Source organism: Cyanistes caeruleus, chromosome 25 (assembly GCF_971803275.1).
Source record: "Cyanistes caeruleus chromosome 25, bCyaCae1.hap1.1, whole genome shotgun sequence".
In the NCBI taxonomy this organism is placed as follows: domain Eukaryota; kingdom Metazoa; phylum Chordata; class Aves; order Passeriformes; family Paridae; genus Cyanistes; species Cyanistes caeruleus.
Window position 1 is genome coordinate 2,062,623 of NC_141725.1, and position 22,940 is coordinate 2,085,562.

At 50.7% G+C, this 22,940-nt stretch overlaps 1 protein-coding gene across 3 annotated transcripts; it reads left to right on the plus strand.

Annotated features, from left to right (window-relative positions):
- Positions 1–257: 257 nt before the first annotated feature.
- On the plus strand, positions 258–21,813 carry SCAMP4 (secretory carrier membrane protein 4). Of its 3 annotated transcripts, none has more exons than XM_086862439.1 (8): positions 258–441; positions 6,132–6,202; positions 6,599–6,652; positions 9,450–9,578; positions 13,241–13,397; positions 16,304–16,405; positions 17,603–17,720; positions 18,767–21,813. In XM_086862439.1, exons 3-8 carry the CDS (start codon positions 6,646–6,648, stop codon positions 18,941–18,943), a joined length of 690 nt encoding a protein of 229 aa, XP_086718565.1. In that variant the 5' UTR covers positions 258–441; positions 6,132–6,202; positions 6,599–6,645; the 3' UTR covers positions 18,944–21,813. The 3 variants fall into 3 exon arrangements, with proteins under 3 accessions (XP_086718565.1, XP_023798839.1, XP_023798840.1); XM_023943071.2 differs by lacking the exon at positions 258–441 and adding an exon at positions 866–1,106; XM_023943072.2 differs by lacking the exon at positions 258–441 and adding an exon at positions 1,396–1,460.
- Positions 21,814–22,940: the final 1,127 nt, after the last annotated feature.

Consider the following 22,940-nt stretch of genomic DNA (forward strand, 5'->3'; position numbering starts at 1 on the left):
CCTGCCCTCTGGCACTGGAAGCCATTCCCTGTGTCCTGTCCCTGCAGGCCTTGTCCCCAGTCCCTCTCCAGCTCTCCTGGAGCCCCTTTAGGCCCTGCAAGGGGCTCTGAGCTCTCCCTGGAGCCTTCTCTTCTCCAGGTGAGCACCCCCAGCTCTCCCAGCCATGTCCCAGCCCCTGGAGCATCTCCCCCCCGGCAGAACCCCGGGCGGGGTCGGTCCCGGTACTTCGGACAATTCTGACCCTCCCGGCTGCCGTCTCGCGCAACCGCCCCTCCCCTCCGCCCTGCCCCTCACATGACAGCAGCGGGAGTGCGCCGCGAGGCACGCTGGGAGTTGTAGTTTTTGGCGCGGGACGTGCAGCGGCGGCGGCTATTGGCGGGACTCTGTTTCCCAGCGCGCCCCGCGGCGGCCCGGGGGGAGCGGGACCGGGCGCTCGCTGAGGTGGGCGCGGGGGAATCGGGCCGGGGGCACCGGGGGGGCCAGGGGCGAAATGGGCCGGGGGATGGAGGGTACGGGGGTCGGAAAGGGGGAACGCGAGTGGGGGGAATTGGGGGCCCGGAGCGGGAGCTCGGGGTCGGGGAATTGCCGGGGGAAGGGGAGCTGCGAGTCGGGGGGATGAGGGGGAGCAGGGGGCCACGGAGGAGGAACGATGGAACCGGGAGTGGGGGGGAGCTGGGGGTCGGGAGGGGCCGCGGGTGGTCTCGGGGTGTCGCGGGGGTGAGGGGGGTCCGTGACACTCCCTCAGCCCGGGGGTGTAACGGGGCAGCGATGGGGGAGGTATCGGGGACAGGTCTGGGGGGACGGGCCGTGTGTGGGGAGGAATCGGGGACAGCCCGGGCGGGGGAGGGATCGGGGGCGGCCCCGCTGGGAGCCGCTATCGGGGGCAGCGGGCGGGAGGAGCCGGGCCGGGCCGTGTCCCGTGTGCCGCGGCGGGTGAGACCCCCCTGGCCCGGGGGCTGCCGGCTCCATCCGCTCCCAAGGGGCTCTCGGGAATTGCCTCCCCCGACTCCTTCCCGGCCCGGCCCTGGGGACACGGCTGGCAGCGCTCGGGGGGACGCAGCGGGGACAGGGTGGCACAGCCCAGCGGCCCCTCTCCCGCCTGGGAGGTTCGTGACAGGGATCCTCCAGGGGTTTTGAGGGTGAACTTGTCTGACCTGTGTGGTTCGGGTACCGGAGATGTGTGCGTTGCCCTCCACAGAGAGCACCTGGATGCTGTAGTTTCATTTCTCCTTTTAATTTCTGGTCTCAGCGTTTTGTAACTCTCTCAAGAAACTCATTTGTGGAACCTGTGATGAAGAGAGCAGTGGGTTAGAAATTAAGCACTTGATTGATTGATTTATCTACATTTCAGTGTTATTCTGGGCTAATTAATATTTTTGCTGCTGTCTGCAATCCAGTTCTGTGTGAGGCCAGTCTGAGCAGGTGTCAAGGTGTGGAACAGGCTTGTGTCCTAAGCACAGGTATTTCTGTGTTTTCTGTCTTCCTGAGCTGAGTTTCTGTTCCTGAGCAGCCATGCTTCACATCTTGATGTGGTTGTACCAAAATCAGTATTTGTCTGCTGTGGGTTTTGCAGAGGCAAATTAAGGCTCCTGCCCACCTACTGAGGCAGCAGGTATAGCTGTGTAAACAGGCTGGGGGAGCCCTGAGAGGAATTGTTTCCAATTCTGCTGTCTCCCCAGCTCCAGGATGGGGGGAGATGGTGCAGCAGAGGCCCCTGCAAAGCCAGGCATCCCCACAAGGCTCCTGGAATTTGGAGCTGATTTTGGAATGACATGGGAAGGGCATAACCCTTGTAACTTCACTTTTCCCTGCTCCTTTTCTCAGGGCACTGCTGCCATACAGTTTCCCTATTCTCCCTGGTTGTGCTGGGTGGCTTTTGGAGTTATTTTTTGGCTGCAGGGACAGTGTCCCACCCTGTGAGGGCTGGTGGTGCATCAGGGAGGGGAAACACCACCAAAGCCAAGCTGTGTCAGCTCTGGGTTTCTAATGCTGAGCTGATTGTTTTGGAGAGGCTGCTGCTGCCTTGGGCTCTCTGGGAAGTTCCTTGTAAGAGCTAGGCATCTGGAAGAGGTTCAAACCCAGCCTTTTGTCTTGAAACCAGTGCAGAGCCACCACTTTCCACTTTAAATTCAACCACTACTTTAAATTCAACTGGTGAGATTATGAGAAAGGTGTTTGTTTGTGTTGGGAGCACCAGAGGCTGCACTGATTCCCTGCTGAGCTGAGTGATTTCAAATCCAGATCTCCCAGATCCCTGTGGGGGTCTTGTTCCTTTTAGGCTCTTCTGAAGGGTCTGTGTGGGTTCTGAAACCCACCTAGTGTGATGGTCCTTCCCAAAGGCTCAGCTTGAACCACTGTCAGGAGGTGTGTGTTGTGCCCAGGTTTCTCATTCCACTTGTGTTCCCATCATTAAATCTGTGTTGATGAGGGAGTGTGGGCAGTTCTACTCTGTGCTGGGATCCCACCCCTCAGTTTGCTCTTGTCAAAGTGCTCTGGATGAAACCCTGGAGTACAGGATTGTGTGGAAGCTCTTGGCCTCGCTGCATCGCAGAGTCACAGAGTCCTTAAAGGTGGAAAAGACCTTCAAGGTCATCGAGTCCATCTTGTGGCCAATGCCCACCTTGTCCCCAGCCCAGGGCACCAAGTGCCACATCCTGGCCTTCCTTGGACACCTTCAGGGATGAGGACTTCAAACCTCCCTGGGCAGCCCCCGCCAAGTCTTGACCACCCTTTCCATGGAGAAATTCCTCCTGATGTCCAGCCTGAACCTCCCCTGGCACAATTTGAAGCCATTTCCTTTTGTCCTGTCACTTGTTCCCTGGGAGCAGAGTCATCAAATCAGAATGAAAATATAAAGTCAGTACAGAAAATATCCTAGGCAAGGACTCAGAAACTGGGGGATTTGTTGGATGGAAAGCTTGGGATATTGGGCTCTTGTGAGATTGGCTGCAGGGCACAAGAGGAGCCCATGTCCTGTGAATCTGGCCTTGGAGACGTGTTCCAGGTCACTTGGTGGGTTTATGGCAAAGCAGGAATGAATTCAGCTCTCCCACCTCCCTGTCACTGCTACTCTTTGGCCTGGCCTTTGCTTGTTCTCTGCCACCCTTCTGTGGTAGTGAAGATAGCAGCAGGGAGAAATAACAGACTTTTAAAACTATTTGATATTGGCAGAATAAAGCAGGGGACTAAGGAGTAGCATTTGCAGTAGCAGGAATGCAGGGGATACTCAGTAAGTTTGCAGATGATACTAAATTGGGAGGAGCTGCTGACCTCCTGGAAGGCAGGGAGGCCCCACAGAGAGTCCTGACAAATGTGAGGGCTGAGAAATCCCCAACCATGTGACAGGGGCAAGTGTCAGATCCTGCCCTGGGATGGGGCAGCCCTGGATGCAGGGACAGACTGGGAATGAGAGGCTGGAGAGCAGCGCCCTGGCAAGGGACCTGGGGGTCCTGGTTGGTGGCGAGTTGGATCTGAGTCACCAGTGAGTCCTGGCAGCCCAAAGGGCCACCAGGCCCAGGGAGGGATTGTCCCGCTCTGCTCTGCACTGGGGCAGCCTCACCTCCAGTGCTGGGGGCACTTGGGGCACCACAAGATCAGGAGGATCCAAAGGTGTTGGAGAGTGTCCAGAGGAGGGACACGGAGCTGGGGAAGGCTCTGAGGAGCAGCTGAGGGCACTTGGCTCGTTCAGCTGGAGCAGAGGAGACTGAGGGGAGGCTCCTCAGGGGCTGCAGCTCCTCCCGAGGGGAGGCGGAGGGGCAGGGGCTGAGCTCTGCTCTGGGACAGGGACAGGAGCCCAGGAAGGGCTGGAGCTGTGCCAGGGCTTGGGATGGATCTCAGGGCAAGGTTCTTTCCCCCGAGGCTGCTGGCACTGCCCAGGCTCCCCAGGGAATGGGCCCGGTCCCAAGGCTGCCAGAGCTCCAGGAGCGTTTGGACAGCGCTCTCAGGGATGCTCAGGGTGGGCTTGTTGGGGTCTCCTGGTTAAAGCCAGGAGTTGGACTGGATGATCCTTGTGGGTCCCTTCCAGCTCAGGATATTCCAGAATTCTGTGATACTCAAAATGTGCCTCAAAGCAGATTCCTATAGGTATTCCTTCACAAATTTTTCCCTAGTCTGAGATGGGGCAGTGTTTCACACTGCAGTCACATTCAAAGGAATTGTGTTGTTGTCTGCCTGGAAAAACAGCACTGTTTGTGTTGGTGTCTCAGTCTGAGAGGGAAGTGGTGTCCCTGTGACTGACACAGGGCATTTTGTCTGCGAGGGCCTGGTGAAGAAAAGCTCCAACTGTCTCCAGTGGACTCCTGAGTCATGTGCATTAGACTGTGAACTTCAGAGTTATTCATTGACCATGGATAAGCACAGTGGAAAAAGGAAGTTTACTTCACACTGGAGTTTCCTTAGCATGTGTGGGATTTTCCTCCTGCCACAAGCAGTGGGTTATAGGTGAGGAAAATCTCTGCAGTGGATGCAGAGTGTTGGGTTTCACTTATTCCCAATCAAACTGAAAAGATGCAGGTGAATAGAGATCTGATTTACATGTTGGAGAGGGACTGTTTATAAGAGGGTGTAGTGATGGAGCAAGGGGGAATGGCTCCAAACAGACAGAGGGCACAGTTAGATTGGATATTGGGAAGAAATTCTTGGGAAGAAGCTCCCTGTCCTTTTACCAGGAGCTGGGAAGGTCAGCACATCTCAGGAAATGATTCCTCCGTGTAAAACATGGCCATGCGTGCTTCTTGCTGAAAGAAGTGTTCTTAATGGTGCTTTGTGGATCCAAGCCATATACTTCTGTGGAAGGGGGTGCATCTGCTTTGTCTGGGGTCTTCATTTATTTATTTATATTTATTTATTTTATTTTATTTATTTGAGTTAAAGCCTCTCCACAGCACCACAGGTCTCCTTGAGAGGAGGACACAGGAACACCATTGTTTGGCCATTGCAGGAAACCCATTGTCAAGCCAGGAATGTCCCCCTCAGTCTTTTCCTTTCCAGTGGACAGACACCTCTCTGCAGCTGTAGGACACCAACACTGAAGTGCAGTAGCTAAATAACCCTCTTCTGAAGAATGACCTTATTTACAGGCTCATTCTTCAGTAAATGATGCCTTTCTCTTAGTGCTTTAGTGTAGCTGGTGTTCATGGGCCATTTGTTCTTGAAATTCACAGGTCTCAACCAGGAGCAGCTGCAGAAGGGTGGGGGGAAGTTTTAATGGTGTTCTTAACTGTGTTCATCCTTTGTTTTCACACACTTGAAAAATGCACAGCAAAAGGCTCCCATTTCCAAACCATCTGATAGAAAACTGTTGGGCAGAGTTGGTGTTGAGGGACAGCTCTGAGGCCTCAGGGATTGATCCCATGGCAGCTCCCAGGGGACAGAGCCTCCTGTCCACACTCTGGGGCTTCCTAGAGTCTGCTCCAGGAAAATAACGTGTTCTCCTCTGTGCACACATATTTAATCTTGTACATCTCTGCAGAGGAAGAAGAAGAACAGGCTGCTGGTACAGTCCCAGGTGCTGTTGTCTCCATGGGCTGGGTTAGAGTTGTTTAAATGAAAAGCAAAACCAACCAAACAAAACAGCTCTGCCAGTGCAAAGCTCTGCAGCCTCCAGACCTTACCTGGGGCACAAGTGAGGACAGCACTGAGGTGCAGCAAAGGGGAACCAGCTGCTGTAAATCCTGAGGGATTTGGATACAAGTTTTGCTTTGACCCTGCTGCTGCGTGTGTGCTTTTAGGAGCAGATTTTAGTCTAGACTGCCTTTGTTTCTGTCAGACTCCAGTGCTGGTTTGCAGGGTTGGTTTGTGTGTTCTGTGTTTCCATTCTGGGATTTGCAGGTAGGGACACATGGTGTTTTTATCCTTAAGGTGGAATTAAAACTTAGCAAAGACCTCTCTGTATTTCATCTGTGGGATCAGCTCTGCCAAAATCAGCACCACAGCTGATGCTGGGTAAACTTCCCAGGATTTGCTTCTGCCAGAGCTACAGCTACGCTCAGTGGTGGTAATAGGAAGAATGAATCTGCATTTGTGCAGAATTTCTAAAATAATGAGGGGTGTTGGGTTTGGTTCCAGCTGATTATTTTTTTGTTAAGCAGCAGTTTAGTGCCCAGCTAACAGGGATTATCTGTTTGTTCCAGGAGTTGGGAAGCACCACAGAGAGCCAGGAGCCAACCAATCATCTCAACACCTAAATGAGGCATTAAGTCTGGTGAGCTCTACACATTTCTCTTGCAATGTATGAGCTCTGCTGGGTCCCACCCTGACCTGTGTGGCTGTCCCTTGTAGCTGCAGGTGTTCTGCCAGGGGCTCCCTGAGCATCCTCAGCCTTTGCCAAGGACTGCCAGGGGCACATTTGCTTGCTGCTGGATAATACAAACCTTGCAAGTGGCTGAATGAGGTGCTGCCAGAGCTTCCTCTGCTCAAGGAGAAATCAGGATCCTTTCTGGAAGGCTCCAGCCTTCCTCCTTTGGGTGATTGACACGAGTAGTCTGTAGTGGGAACCCCGGGCTCTTGTTTGTCACACGCTGGGAACGTTCCCAGTTCTAGGAGGTTCTCTGGGTGCTGGTTAGTCACATGTGCTGACCTGATTTCTTTTCTCTAACAGATCTGTTGCTCTGTCTGAAACCTCACCAGGGAACACAAGTATTAGAAATGGCAGGTAAGAGCACCTCAGACACAGCAGGTAGGGAGAGTGGTTTCAGAGGGTGTTGTTCATGGTGCTGTAACGTGTCAGGAATATGACCTGTGTCCCTTCCCGAGACCTTGGTGATCCCTAAAGCTTTTCAGCTACTTCTCTTGCCTTGGTCACATTCACTTTCCTGCTGTGTCCTGATCTGTCACCTGAGGTTTCTGCTCAAGTAATAAAGGTTCAGATGTGACTTGCTTGAAAGTTTATGAGGATGGAATTTACTCAGAAAAAAAGTACATGAGTACAATTCCTTCTTTCCAGAGGCTTTCCACAGTGTTCCTAACTGTGCTATTGACATTAATCCATCTGAATTTTGCTTGCAGTGAAATTAGGAACAAAATTCCAACTTCTTTTAAAATAAGAAGTCTGGAATTTGCCTCCAGCTGCAGCTCATGGGTGATGCAGTTTGGTTTTTGAAAGCATAGGGTGCAATTTGCTGATCTGATATGTTGATCCCAGCCTTGATGGGAGAACTGTAGCACTCTGAGCTCTGCAATCAGACATGAAAGGGGATATTTTAATGTAATTTATTTTGTCTAATCTCAGGAGTAACCCAGAACAGCTGGGAACTGCGGGGTCTCTGGGTGGGAGGAGGTGGGCAGCAGCTGGGTAGCAGCAGAGAAGAGGTGTAATCTCCAGCTTTGTGTACCTAGCAAACAATTGTGAGGGTGTTTGGACCATTTTATGAGCTTGAAAAATGACAAATGGGAAAATGGACAATGCAGTGGCTGCTTGGTTTTGGCCCCACCACATGGAAGCTCTGCACTGGGAGCTGGCAGAAGCTCTGCTGTCCATGACAGAAAATGGGAGAGAGCAGAACCAAAGGAACAATCTGCAGCTTCAGCTGTTGAAGAGGGACAGAACAAGTTTCCTCATCCTTCAGAAAAAAAATAAATTGTTAGAGAATCTGCTTTTACTGCATTTGCTTAATCTTGGTCTTACTGGCTTCCCTAGAGACCTGTCCTTTCAGCTGTGTCCCCTCCCTTTCCCTTGATCCAGCATTGTTAAATCCCTTTCTAGGCTGCAGGGACACACTGTGCAGGAGAAATCCCATTAGGTGCTTACAGCAAACAAAAAAATTAATGCAAAGGAATCCAAATTCCTGTGGACTTTGAAAGCATCCATGGGCCATCAGCTCTCCATGGGATGGAGTCAGCAGTGGTGTTAACCAGTAACTCAAACCAGCTTGGAGGGCATCTGAATTAATGTAAAATGGGTTTAAGGGAGATGGGTGAGGAGGGGAAAAAGACTTGATGTTTGTTTTTATCAGGACAAGTCAAATTGGGCTGGTGACTTCAGACATTATTCCATAGCTACTTCTGATGTATTCCCAGTGGGCGTTCTCACCATATTTTCTGTGTGAAAATATGCATGAGGGAAAGCCTTTTTCCTTCCTAAAGCCTGGCTGCAGCTCTAGGCTCTTCCCTGCCAACCTTCAAACAGAGCTGAGGAGCTGTTCCTGCAAAATGTCTCCTCAGCCAGAGATAATGGGAAGAGAAGGGGAACTCTTGTGCTGACAGTTCTTGTTCAGACATTTCCTCTTGTCTCCTGCGCCATTTGGAGGTTTTCCCAGGACATTCTTCATCTCTTCCTCTGGTTGTTTTTAATTCTGTTTACTGGGGCTGAAGGAGGCTAGAGACAATTAGTCACAATGCCCTGGAATCAAACTTTAATCAGCTCTGGAAGGCAAAAGCAAACATTCCCAAACATGTAGGAACACACATCCAGGCACACACACACAGATCTGGGAGCTGACAGCAGCAGAGGATTTAGGCATTTAATTACTTGATTTTAAAACAGAAATTCTTCCCAAGGTAGGGTTTTCTTTACCATATAGCTTTTGGCAGCATTTGCTTATTTATTGTCTCTGAATGCAAAGCATTTGTTTTTTGTTTTTTTTTTTTTTTCTTTTTCCTAGGGCTTAACCTTGCAGGAAAAACTCGAATGTAGCCTTTTTCCATTAAAAATCATGTGTGTTTTCAAAACAAGATCATCCCTGACATGGAATCACAAAATGGTTTGGGTTGGAAGGGACCTTAAATCCCATCCAGTGCCACCCCTGCCATGGCAGGGACACCTCCCACTATCCCAGGCTGCTCCAAGCCCCGTCCAGCCTGGCCTTGGGCACTGCCAGGGATCCAGGGGCAGCCACAGCTGCTCTGGGCACCCTGTGCCAGGGCCTGCCCACCCTCCCAGCCAACAATTCCTTCCCAACATCTGACTTATTTCCTAGCACTGGATGATACCTGGGTACAGAATTCCAGTTTGGGGATGCCTTCAGGCACCCTTCCTTATTGTTCCAGGCTACAACAGGTCCTAAGGCCTGACCCTGGCCAGGACAGGCTCCTGCTTACTCAGAGCTGGTGGCTGAAGGTGAATCTGCTTGTCTGGACCCTCCCCAGCCTTTCTTTCTTGCTGTGGATTTCAGAAGGGTTGTAACTGAACACCACTGTGCAGCTGCTTCCCCCAGATGTTGCTGACACCTCCCCCTTCCTGAGGAAGCTTATCTTGGAGCTTATTTTGTTTTTTTCTTTCACACAACTCCACACGGATGTGTAAAGGTGTTAAATCCATGTGATGTTCATTAGCTTGTTCCTATTCCCCTCTCAGCCTTGTGTGTAGTAGAATAAATGTCCTGTCTACTGCTGAGGAAGAAAACCAATATATTTGTGGTCCAGGGAGAGGGTGAATGTGCAGCACTGTCAGAAAGGTGTGGAGGATACAACACATTTCTGCTCTCAGCTGAAATCTGTGTTCTATGTTCCAGAAAAGGTGAATAACTTCCCACCGCTCCCCAAATTCATCCCTCTGAAACCGTGTTTCTACCAGAATTTTGCTGATGAAATTCCCATCGATTACCAGTTCCTGGTGAAGAGAATCTATCATGTGTGGATCTGTAAGTTGAATAAAAACACCTGTGCTGGAAAAAGGTGTTTGTGTAGTAAAACCCCATAGATCTCAATGACTAATGTGCTTTAAAGTTTAGATGAGGAGCAATGATCCCCCTTGGAATACTCTAATATAACTTTATGCCTGAATTTTAAGCTGCTGTACCTGGAATTCTTGAATAATCTTGAAGAAGCGAGGGTGGCAGTGCTGGAAAAGACTATTAGTAAATAGCAGACCACCTTTGATACCTTTATTAATGTCAAATAATCATAGAATCTCAGACTGGTTTGGGTTGGAAGGGACCTGAAGGATCATCTCATTCCACCCCCTGCCATGGCAGGGACACCTTCCACCATCCCAGGGGACTCCAAGCCCTGTCCAGCCTGGCCTTGGGCACTGCCAGGGATCCAGGGGCAGCCACAGCTGCTCTGGGCACCCTGTGCCAGGGCCTGCCCACCCTCACATGGAAGAATCCCTTCCCAATCTACCCCTGCTCTCTGGCAGTGTCCTGTCCCTCCATCCCTTGTCCAAAGTCCCTCTCCAGCCTTTTTATAAGCCCTGTTTAACTCCCAAAAATAGGTACCTTAAGGAAATTCCCGGTTCCCCTAGGTAAGCGTAAGTAAGAAGGAGAATTTTAGAAAAAATAATTGTAGCCCATTTGCTGCTGCCTCTCTCCCCACCTTGGAAGAAGTCTTCCTAGAATTCTAGAAAGGCTGAAATTCCCTCTTATCCTCACATTTCCCTTCCCAATGGAAGCAGTGTCTTCTAGCTGTATGCTGGCTCTGCCTTAGCTATGCAGAGCCCCCCAGACATTCCCCATCCTGCTGGAGTTGGGAGCTGATCCTGTCACAGCTGGTGATGTGCTGATACTCTGTGCTCTGAACAGAGCTCCTGGCCCTGGGCTCCTGTTGTTTCCCTCAGCCATTCAGAAGCCAGGAATGAAAATTGACCATTCTTCTCCAAGGAATGAAATCGGTGTGGCAGGCCTAGGAAACCACAGGGAACGCTTTGGAAGATTAAGAATCTTTTTGCCTTGCTTATCTTTTTTTCCCCAAATGCTTGTCATCCTCTTTACCCTTCTCACTGAAGGAAAGCTTGTTTTCTGCCAGCTCTGCATTTGGTGGCATGGCTTTTATTCCAGATGCACGGGATGTGTGTAGGAGAGAGATTTGTGTGCATAAATAATGGCATAATCCATGGCTCCATTGTTCTTTGGTTATGTGGAGCTGCTGCAATGAGCTCTGTAATTTTCTTGCCTGAAGAAGCTGCCTGTCCCTCCAGACTCACTGGTGCGATGCCGAAGCTGTAAAGCCGCCTTTGTCCTCCCCTCTCCCAAAACAAAGAGTCCCTCAGTCGAGTTAATGGCAGGCTGGAGAAGAGCCAGGGATTTGGGCATGGCCAGGAGAGCTGCCATCTGCACCAGGAGTTTCACATTTCCATCTCCTGCTCTCAGGAGTTTCACATTTCCATCTGCAGAGCACTTCCTTTGGGGGTCTCCCTGATTTTTTTGCGTGGGTTGGAGAGCGACGTGTAAAGGGAAGAAGGTAAACAAGAAAGGGCCAGTTTTGAAAAACAGAAACACACAAGTTTGTTGCTGGAAGGGTGATTGCTCATTAGTTTAATTGGATGTGAGCAGTGGATTAAGGTGGAGGGAGGTTTGGGGAAGGTTGTACCAGAGCTCCCACTGCTGGAGAACAAACTCTGACCTGAGGCACAGGAGAGCCAAAAGTTCCTTAAAACTTTGTAGATGCTCTTGGCTTGGTGTTTTGTCAAGTATTTTAAAATAAGTAACTTTTGGAGAATAAATTGCTTCTGAAAATGAATATTTGGAAAAGTACAGCTAATTGGTGTGTAAATGAAATATCATAGATTTATGGAATACCAGAATAGTTTGGGTTGGAAGGACCTTAAAGCCCATCCAGTGCTACCCCCTGCCATGGGCACCTTCCACTATCCCAGGGTGCTCCAAGTCCTGTCCAGCCTGGTCTTGGACTGCCAGGGATGGGGAATCTACAACCTGTTAGTTTAAATACCTAGATTCAATTAATTTAAATAACTAATATTCTTCTCCCCAACATTAGGACTCACCCAAACCATTGTGTACAAAGCTTCGATGGCTACTCAGAAGACATTTTCTTTGCAGTAAAACAATGTTTTATTTTACTCTCAGGCCATGTGTAAGTCAGAAGTAGCAGCTGGGTATAGGTTTCATTCCCCTGATTGTGTTGTCAGTATTATTTTGTGACCATAAAATCTTGCAGTTGTTCAGGACCCCCAGGCTGTGTGAAGGCAGGTGGGTCAGTGCCCAGGAGGAGAGGGAAGAGTCAGAAGGACCAAGGCAGTGATGTGCAGATGAGCTGCAGAGCCATGGCAGGGAGTGAAGTCTGGAATGGGCAGGACACATTCCCTTGGCACAGGTGAAGAGAAATTCAGGGATTTAATTCTGCCTGGATAACTGAGGCCAAGGTCTAGAGTGTTCCCATGAGCTCAGCTCATCACCAGGCTGTGCTGGAGGGTCTTTGGTGTTTGGACCTTTTACCTTCTCCTTTCCCTGTGCTTGTTGATACAGGTTACCACAAAGGGTTTTAAGAGTCCCCACCAGTTTTCCAAAATAGGAGATTGAAAATTGGCCTCTTTGAGCCTGGCAGAGCCTGGTGAGGATGCTGGGACAGCTGTGGGGTGCCCCTGGCTTGGGGCTGAACTCCCTTTCCAGGGATGTGAGCTCCAGAAAACTGGGGGAACATCATTCCTTCATATACTACTACGTAGTGCAGCACTGCTGTGCTCTGGGGGCCTTTGTCAACTGTTCCTTTTCATCCAAGTGACAGGGACAGGGATGTGAAAAGGCCTCTAAGCCACCCTTGTGGTCCCATATTCTCAGCCTGATTGGAGTTTGTTTATCCCCTTGCTCAAGGCAGCACTGCCAAGCCCCCAAGATATCCAGGCTTCCTCAGAGGCCCAGGGAAGCGGAGAGAGAGCCTGCAAGGCACTGAGCTGGCTCAGAGATAGCTCCTGAGGCAGCCTCAGCAAGCACAGTCATTCAGAGGCAGGGGCAGGGCTTGGGTTACCCCCCTCTCCTCCCACAAAGGGGTTTTGCTATAAATGGAAATTAAACCTTGTCCATAATTCATAACAACACTGGCCTGAGTATTGGTCACATCAGTTGCTGCTTAGGCTGTCCATGCTTTGACAGGTCGTACAAGAGTTCCCTCATCCCTGTGCTGCAGGATCCGGCTCTGGAGCTGGATGTTGCTGTGCTCCCGGCTCCAGGTCACACAGGAGCCTGGGACTCACTCAGAGCAGCTGCACTGCTGCCCCAGGGACCCTTCCCACTGCAACCCTGGGGACTTCCTTGAGTCCTGGGATATCCTGACTTAGCAGGGACCCTCAGGGATAATCAGTGCAGCCCCTGGCCCTGCCCAGACCCCCCAACAAGCCCACCCTGAGCATCCCTGAGAGCGCTGTCCAAACGCTCCTGGAGCTCTGGCAGCCTTGGGGCCGGGCCCATTCCCTGGGGAGCCTGGGCAGTGCCAGCAGCCTCGGGGGGAAGAACCTTGCCCTGAGATCCATCCCAAGCCCTGGCACAGCCCCAGCCATTATCTTATTTCCTTTTCTCACAAAGTCCTGAAAGTTCCCCACCCCCCATTCTCTCCTCTGCCCTCTCCCCAGTTTACTGCATCACGCTGGCCGTGAACCTCATCGCCTGCCTGGCCTGGTGGATCGGGGGAGGCTACGGGGTCAACTTTGGGCTGGCCATCCTCTGGCTGATCCTCTTCAGCCCCTGTGGCTACGTCTGCTGGTTCCGACCTGCCTACAAAGCCTTTCGGTGAGTACGAGCCCAGGAGGTGCTCCTGGTCCAGTTTCCTTTGGAAGTTTCCCTGGTTGTTACAGGGGAGTTCTGCTGGGAAGATCTCTCTGGCTGGGATGAAGATTCAGACCTGATGTCTGAATGTCTTGTTTACTTTCAAAATGAAGAAGAATGTGGCTACTTTTAAATACTAGATGCAGGACTGAGGGTCACATAAGACTGAAGGTGAGCAGCTTGCCACTTCTAAGGAGGTTAAATTCATATTTTACTTAAGTATCTCAAACTTAGCAGCACCCTCATCTCAGTACAGCATTAAAATAGGTACTAATTTGGTAAAGCTTCATTGAAGCTTATTTTGATGGAAGACTATTAAGTTATTAGTTTTTGAGAACTCTTCTGATTTCTGTTTCCAGCTACTTGAGAGCTTGTCTGCTTAGCTTTTTAGATAAAAGCAGTTCCCTGGAGTCAGTCCTTCTGAAACTCCACAAATATTTAAAGCCATGCTACATTTTTGCTTTAATTAATTATCATTTGCATTTGCTGTGAACCACGAGGTATCACTCAAACATTTATGTGTAAAGCCTGGCAGAGCTAGGAGGGTGCTGAGCAGTTCCCAGCCTGACACAGGGAAAGGAGGAGCCTCTCCAGTGCCACCACCACACCCCACACAACAATCAGGGGTTTGCCCTCTGAAGGTGAAGCTCTTCTTGGTAGGATGCTCTGGATTTTGATTATTCACCAGGCTCTGTGATGGTTTGGATAACAGCAAAAGCAGCTGATGGCAATGGGAGGTGGCAGGTGGCTCCTGTCTAGCACATGATAAATTAATTGTTTAAATGCACTTCTGAATTGATGCTTTGTGTGCCCTCAGCACTGGGCAGGTGCTGTTAAATCACCAGTGGCATCGTGGAGTAGAGGGGAGGGTCATTTCTACAGAAAAGAGGAGGGTTGGATTTGTCTCAAAGTTCCAAATGACGTGAAAATCCCAGCTCTGAACTCTTGCCCTCTGGGGCCGGAGTTTGTCCCCATCCCAAGCTCAGAAGCCCCAGGGCCTCCAAGTGCTGGAACTCTGTTCAAAGAGGAATTTCCATTCTAAAGTCTGGGAAAAATTACTCTTCCCTGCTGACCTCCCCTGAGCTCTGCAAGGGCCGTTTCTCATTATTCCTTGAACGTTGTTTGGATGTGTTTATGCAAGTGAATGCTGAGAGGTCCCTGAGGTTACTCTGTGCTGAGACTTGCAGTTAAAAAAAGACTCAACACCAGGGACAGCGTGGGGAGCCCAGGGATCACCCCCTGGGACAGCAGCTGGGAAGAGGCACGGAAATCACTGCTGGGATCACAAGTGGTGATTCCAGAGGCAAAATCAGCCCTCCTTTCCCTGGAAGAGGCCACCCTTCAGTGCTGGCACCCTGTCCTGCAAGGATGCTTCTGTAAAACCTTCGTCATCCTGCCGCATCCCAAATTAAATTAGCTGCAGAGCTTTGGTGCTAGGGCAAAGCTGTAGCAAATCTGCACCAGAAAGCTGGATGAGAAATCACCTTTTCTCTGTATCCCCACTAATTCCTGCAGATCCTTTCAAATGAAGACTCCTCCAGCCCCTTCAGGTTGGAGTTGCAAGAGTCTGTTTGAAGGCTCAGCCTGGAGCCTAATCCTTGTTAATTGGATTCTGACAGGCACCACTGTCAGCAGGCCCTGCCTAAAGTATTTCTTTCACATTGCTGTACTCGGAGGTGGTATTTGAAGGGTGGGATTGTGAGTATACTCAAGGATGACAAATCTTCCAGAGCCACCATCTGTGACAGACACCCAGACCAACACGGGCAGCTCCGAGGAGCGTGGATCTGACTGGAGGATTTTCCATGTGCCTCACCTCCCTCATCTCTTCCCAAAGCATCAGGGGCTAGAATTATAAAACTAACAATCATTAGCATAATTAAAATAATAAGCATTTGAATACTTTCAGGGTTTAAGCAAGAGCTGACAATGATTGGAGCTCTTTTCTTCACTCCTGTTTGCACCAAACTGCCTCACCTGAAGGGTTTTTTGCAGATCTGTAGATAAATCATTGGCCCTCTGAGTTCCTTAGAGTATGGGAATCATTTGTATGATTAAAAATGATAGTTTGAGGAACTTCAGATGTGCCTGATGTGGCTGGTTTGATGGGGTGAAGATGTGTTGTGGCAGAGCCCAGACTTGGGCAGGGCAGTGCCAACCCCCCAGTGTACCCAGAGACTGTGAATGTCCCTGGTCAGCACCTTGCTTGGGGTCATTTTCATGCTAATTGTTGTAGCTGCATAAACTCAAGGACATCACCTGTACATCCTGAGGATGGGGAGCCTGCAGAGATGGGAAGTGTGCCTCTGCTTTCAGGGGCCCACCCACCTCTCTCATGGCTGTTTTCTCTTCTATGATGTCCCAGTGCTGGATTATTTACCATGGGCGTGGGAACATAATGACAAGCAGACACTGAAACACTCCCAGCTGGAATTCTCATGCTCAGTGATCATTTTAGTGTATGGACAGCCTCTGCCTGCCAGCATTAGGCCCCTGCGTGCCTCCTTGCCGGGGGTGGAGCTGGGCAGGTGTCAGGCTGGGCTGATGTTTGGTCAGAGAATGATTCAGACTCTCTGTGTAGGAGACTTGTGTCCCTCAGCCTCTCCTTGTGTGTCATCATACATGCAATTCCTTGTGGAGGGCGACTGCAGGAGCCAGGTTATTGGGAGCCAATCTGTGCTGCTGAGTCACGGAGCTGTGTGCTCCCACTGCCAGGGAAGGGGGAGAAGCTCCCAGCACACAGCCATGGGGAGATCCCTCTGGAGTGGAACCACCACTCTGGAGGGTTTGAACATGGTGGTGGGGTCAGACAGGGGTGTGGAGCAGCACAAGGTGCCAGTGCCCCTCTGACCTCCTCTCTTCCTCCACAGGTCGGACAGTTCCTTTAATTTCATGGCCTTTTTCTTCATCTTTGGGGCGCAGTTCCTCCTCACGGTCCTGCAGGCGATCGGCTTCACCGGATGGGGAGCGTGGTAAGCAGGAATGTTCCAGCAGGCCCAGGAGCTCTGGCTGTGGCTGCTTCCAGGGACTTGGAGAGGCTGATGGGAACCCATACAAGGTGGAGGAGAAGAAGAAGCTTTCTGATTTCCGCAGTGGCAGAGATTATCTGCTCTTGGGGTGCACCATTTGGGTTTCATTGCTGTGTTGGCAGAAATCAAGGCCAAGTTGGATGGAACTTGGAGCTACCTGGTCTAGTGGAAGGTGTCCCTGCCCATGTGGTCTGGCTGGGCTTTAAGGTCCCTTCCAACCCAAACCATTCTGTGATCTTCACCTGGTTGCTCTTTGTAGCCTCTTCCCTCAGTGTCCATTTCTTTTACCATTTAAGCAGCCTGTGTCAGGCTCAGCACTGCCCTCAGTGTTGGCAGCACACGGTGAGCTGAGTGTGGTGACTCATTGTTGGCCTATGAGAAGTACTGTGAGAGTTCTCCTAAAATAAATGGGAGCTTGTTAGTGTCTGTCCCTGGTTGTGTTATAATTGTTTGGCATTTTAACTTCCTGTCTGTAGAGACTTGAGAGCAATTCCTGCTGAAACTACAAGTAATGGAAAGTCTTAGCACTCCATTTAACACTCTGGTTTCAGAATTGCTGAAGCCTCACCTGGTTTTTGCCAGCAAAGGAATGGAGATGGAATGTAAATCACAGGACCATGGTGTTCCCTGATCCCAGTTCTGGTCTCTAGATGCACAACCAAAAGCACTTTGGGAATATGTCTTCTCTTCCCAAACTCCATGCAGCTGGCTGTCCCTTAAAGCTCTCAGACTGGATGAGTGAGGGATGCTGGCAAGTGAGAGTTGAGATCTTGGGGAAATACCTGTATTGAATTCTCGATTATCCTCATTGTTCATTTCATTTTCAAGAGCTTAAAAGCTGCCTTGTAATTTCTGGGTTATGAATCACAGAAACAGGGAATGGTTTGGTTTGAAAGGGACCTTAAAGCCCACCCAGTTCCACCCCCTGTCATGGGCAGGGACACCTTCCACTATTCCAGGCTGCTCCAAGCCCCCTCCAACCTGGCCTTTGACACTTCCAAGGATACAGAAGCAGCCACAGCTGCTCTGGGCAACCTCTGATGGGGCCTTACAAGCAAGTAAACAGTTTTTCTGAGAACAAGGACACTTTGAAAAGCAGATTATAATGATGTTTTGTCTCTCTTTTTCTGTTTCTTCTAGTGGATGGTTGGCAGCCATCACCTTCTTCAGCACCAGCGTGGCAGCTGCTGTGTTCATGCTGTTCCCTGCCATCATGTTCACAATGGCAGCAGTTGCAATGTTCATCTGCATTATAAGGGTAGGTTCTTCTAATGGAAGGTGTCCCTGCCCATGGCAGAGAAGCAGAATGAGATGAGTTTTAAGGTCCCTTCCAGCCCAAACCATTCTGGGATTCTGAGATCCTTCAGATCTCTCTCTGCCTTGGAGAATCCCCGCTGTGTATCACAATAATGTGAAGAGGCAGCTCAGCAGCCACCACAAGCCATCACTGCTTTGAAAGGTTGCACAGTGCAGTCAGTTGATGTCTCTCAGAATTTCTGGAGGACAAATCTAGACAGCACAAGACAGCTCAGGCTGGAAATTGTCACGGTGTCATGTGGTGATGTTGCTTTATGTCATGCAAAGCAAGCTTCATGTGGAGCAACCCGAGGCTGTGTGAAGTGGGGAGGTTTGGATTGGATATTAGGAAATATTTCACAGAAAGGATTGTAAAGCATTGAACAGGCTGCCCAGGGTGGTGGTGGAATCATCATCCCTGGGAGTGTTCAAAAAATGTGTGGATGTAGCTCCTGGGACATGGGTTAATGGTGAACATGACGGTGCAGCTGGGCTGATGGTTGGACTTGGTGGTCCTGGAGGTCTTTCCCAGCCTCAGCTATCCTGTGATTCCATGATCTGTTGCTCTTTGGGATGGTCAATGGTGAAGCATCTGCAGTGGGGACGAGGTGGCAGGGTGGGAATTGGGTCTCTGCAGAAACAAGAACTTGCAGTAGTACTCTCTGGAAAGCTTTGGCAGACAGGGAAAACAAGCTCTGTGGAAGCAGTGGTGTTGGATTCTGTGTTGGAGAGGTTTCAACCCCCTGGCCTGGGCTGGCTGTCTTGCTGTGGGATCCCCCACCTGAATTCTGGGCATGGAGCTGAAATGTGTTCAAGTATTGGGTTGATATTCTCTATCTGCATCTCTGTTCACTGTATTACTGCATTTTTTGTGCTTTGTTCCTTGGGAATCCAGCTCTTCACAGAGAGAGGAACAAATCCACAATCCTATTCCCAAGTGGCTCTGGAGGGGCACAGCTCTGGGCTCCTGGTGCTGACTCTCCTCTTGTCCTCCCTTTTATCCCTTAGGTACATAAAATCTACCGAGGGGCTGGTGGAAGCTTCCAGAAGGCTCAAGACGAATGGAACAGTGGTGCATGGAGGAACCCTCCCAGCAGGGAGGCCCAGTACAGCAATTTTTCTGGGAACAGCCTGCCAGAGTATCCCACAGTGCCCAACTACCCCTCTGGAAACCAATGGCCTTAAGCAGCAACAGCTGCAAACTGCCTGGATTCTCTCCTTTTTTGTCTTTTTATTTTTGTTCTTGGAAAAGATCATTTGCATTCCCCCCCAAGCACCCCACTCATCTCGGGGACCTTTCTGGTTCTTGTCTCCTGATCCCTGCGGAATATCCGTGCTCTCAGCCCTTCCCACCTCCACTGCACTGCACGGCCATGGCAGAAAGCTTTTTGTTTGCCTTGAGTCACCAGTATTTGCCTCGTTGCAGATTGAGAACAAATCCTTCACTGCCCTTGCTTGAGGAAATCCTCTCCTGACTATCCCTGGAAAAGGCTTGTCTTCCCTGTGATGGCAACACTACCACAGCTGTTCCTGCCCCTGCCCCTGCTCAGCTTCCTTGGAATGCCCAGCACAGCACCATGCTGTCTGTAGCAAAAGCAATCAGAGCATTAGTAGCAACTGGTGTTTACCCTCCTCTATGAATAATGTGGAATTTTTCACTCTAAGGGAAATGCAGCACTTAAATTATTTGGTACTGGTGACACTGAAGTGATTTGTGAAAGCTCCACCCTCCGTGGGAGGATCCCTGCAGGTAACAGAGCGTGCCCTGGGTGAGTCCTCGGATGTGAAGTCCCCACAAGTCCTCATTTGCCTGGCTCAGACTGTTGTGATGCTACAAGTCTTGCTTTCCCTGCTGCCAAAACCTCTTGCTGGATCTGTGTGTTCCAAAGGTGCAGATTCATGTCTTAGGTTCATAATTGCTCACTGAAGCCTGAACCAAAGCCCAGTGGAAATCAGTGCAGAGCTGACACTGGGCCTTGGTGATGCTCACCCTGGTACAGGGACTCAGCACGAGATCTCCCCACCATGTAACTTCCAGCCAGGTTTTGTGCTGGCCCAAGGAATGCCCCACTGGACACACCTTGTCCTGTTGGGACACCTTTCTCCTGGGTTCCTAGCCAGGAACCAGATGCAAGATAATGATTGATCTCAGTGCTGGAGCCCCAGGCTGGTTTAGAAATGCTCCTGTTACCATGAATAGTTTAATTCTGCCTTCTGCTGGTGCAGCTGAACTCCAAACATTACAGTGGGGTCTGGGAGGCCAAGGGAAGTTTGTTAGTCCTCATGGCTGCTGTTGCCTCTGTGGCTGGCAGGACTTCCATGAGAGATTCCTGCCTTGCTCCAAGGATCAGCTGAAGGGAGGACAAAGCTGTTGGGAGGGATTGTTTTCCCTGAGATTATCCTCCACCTTGTCATTCATCTCCATTCTGTGCCTGAGCCATCCAATTCCCTGTGTCCTACAGCGATCCAGGCAGCAAAGGCTGCGGTTTCCTCTTCCCCCTCAGCCTGCTGTGAATTTTTTCAAACCTGTCCAAACTGGGAGATCAGTTCCCAGCTCACTGGAGTGAGTGTTCCAAGTCTTTGGCTCTCAGTTTTAGCCAATGATCCAGAGTGCTCCATTTAGGAGACCAAGGAAGGGTTGGGCACCCTGGGGATCAGACCCAGAGCCCGCTGCCTTGGCCAGCTGTTGATGGGGTTATTCCAAATTCCCAAATTCCCACTGAGCAACTGGAAAACAAAACTGGCTCCTGGAAAGGGACAGGGACATGGTCCCAGCTAGGTGGAATTGATTTGCAAGTGGTCTTTTGAAAATTTTTCTCTACATGTGCCTTATCTGATGAAATCACAGTTCACAGAGGAGAGCTCCCGCTTCCCCCTCGCCCCTGCAGAATTCCCTGTTTCCCCATTAACTTGTCTTGTGTCATGCTGTAAATAATGAGGGAATTACAGTCTGGAGTCTGCAGGACCCCTGTGTTACCAGGGCCAAAGCAAAAGCAACCCTGGATGGGAGGGCAGAGCCTCCCTGGATTTCTGTTTACAGCCACACTGACCCCCTGCTGCAGGAGCAGCCCTCCCCTGGCTCTGGGACATGGAATGTGCTCCCACCACCAGGATTTTTTTCCTGGAGAGTGTGCAATGTGCTTGGGAGGACGAGCTCTTGGAGCCTTCTTAACACGAACACGACCTGATGGCGTTGTGAAGCTTTTAGGTGCCTTTGTCTAGTGTCAAGTGTAATTTTAAGTGTTCTTTGTCGCTTGCCATCGGAATGATGAAAGAACCGCCTGGCGTTGACTCCCTGGAAATACAATGGATGCACCACGGGGTGAGGGTCAATGGGGCTGAAGGAGGGATTGGCCATACTTGGGAGCCAGGACATGGTGCACCCGTGTTCCTCGGTCCTGCCCCTCGCCATCCTCAGCCTCTTGCCAAAATTCTTCAAAACCGTTTGATACCTGCCCCATTTCAGTGTGTCAAGTTGGAGGTTTCGAAGGAACCAAGAGGAGAAGCGTGGCTGGGGGCTCCACATCATGCTTCTCTTTGGGATTTTCCCCTTGGAGAATCTGGGGGCTATGTTGGAGCACCCACCCTCAGTCACACTGGAAGTGCATGATGCAAGGAGAGAGGGGTGCCTGGGAGCCTGCCCACCAGAATGGTCGGAGCTGGACACCAAAATCACCCCCCTTAGCCTGCACTGCCTGAGATCCCTGTGGAGATCAATGCACCTCCAGGTGGGAACTGTCATCCCCCTCCCTCCTCTTCGATGCCAGAAACCATAATTCCAGAAAGCTGACCCAACATGTTGCCTGAACAACTGTGGCTTATTTTTTTCTCTTCTTTTTTTTGGACTCCTCTGTATGTTTTTAAATGTTTACATTAGATTTCTAAAAGTTCTTAACATCATTAACCCGGCCCTGGCTCCTGGTGTGGTCGGGTGTCATGTGGCGTGTCTGTGTGCGATGTTTCATGTCACCTGTGGAGCTCTGGGTTTTGTTTGTGTTTTTCTCCTGATCACAAGACAATAAATGCTCATCCTGTGCTTGATGAGGAGAACTGGCCGCATCGGAGGAGTGTCTGTTCCTAGGTAACCAGAGTTATCTGGCAGAGGGAAATGGCAAAATCTCTATTTTCCTCCAAAGTCTCCCACTTCATCTTGTTTTCTCTGTAAAAGAACACCACGTTGATGGATGAGGCTCATCCTCTGTGCTGGGGACTGCTGTGAGTGGCTTCTTGTGGTTTGTACTCTTAGAGATGCCCCATCAGCTTTGACCAACGGTGCTGCTGTTGTTCCCATCTTCTAACAGTGGGATTGGAGAGCAGAGATGTGGCTAAAGTCCCATCTCCCAAGCATGGGAGTAATTTCTGTGGCCTTTCCATAGTGCAGAGAGTGGTGTGCTGGTGTCTGCTTTCCCCAGTTATTGCCTGGAAGGAGACTGTTACCCCTGGAGTAAGTGGGCTTGGACAGCGAAGGTGAGTTGAATCCCTTTAGAATGTGGCTGAATTTATTGCCCAAAATGTTCTTCCAAAGCTGTCACAGAATCCCAGAATGGTTTGGGTTGGAAGGGACCTTAAAGCCCATCCAGTGCCACCCCTGCCATGGCAGGGACACCTTCCACCATCCCAGGTTCCTCCAAGCCCTGTCCAGCCTGGCCTTGGGCACTGCCAGGGATCCAGGGGCAGCCCCAGCTGCTCTGGGCACCCTGTGCCAGGGCCTGCCCACCCTCCCAGCCAACAGTTCCTTCCCAATATCCCATCCAGCCCTGCCCTCTGGCAGTGGGAGCCATTCCCTGTGTCCTGTCCCTGCAGGCCTTGTCCCCAGTCCCTCTCCAGCTCTCCTGGAGCCCCTTTAGGCCCTGCAAGGGGCTCTGAGCTCTCCCTGGAGCCTTCTCTTCTCCAGGTGAGCACCCCCAGCTCTCCCAGCCTGGCTCCAGAGCAGAGGGGCTCCAGCCCTTGGATCATCTCCATGGCCTCCTCTGGATTCATTCCCACAGGTTCATATCTTTCTTGTGTGGAGGCCCTAGAGTTGGATACAACACTCCAGGTGGGAACATGGAAATCACCATATTGTGGTGTCATACCCCAGTTCCACTCCATGGTAGATATTTAGTCCTAGGAGAGGCATTTTCCTCACAGCTGTTGATGTGACATGTGCTGATCTCAGTGTCTTCCCTGTCTCCAAAGCCTT

Coding starts and splice junctions, on each gene's coding strand:
- SCAMP4 (XM_086862439.1), top strand. Junction 16,406..17,602: donor TTCACCGGATGGGGAGCGTG/GTAAGCAGGAAT, acceptor TGTTTCTTCTAG/TGGATGGTTGGCAGCCATCA. Junction 17,721..18,766: donor TGTTCATCTGCATTATAAGG/GTAGGTTCTTCT, acceptor TTTATCCCTTAG/GTACATAAAATCTACCGAGG.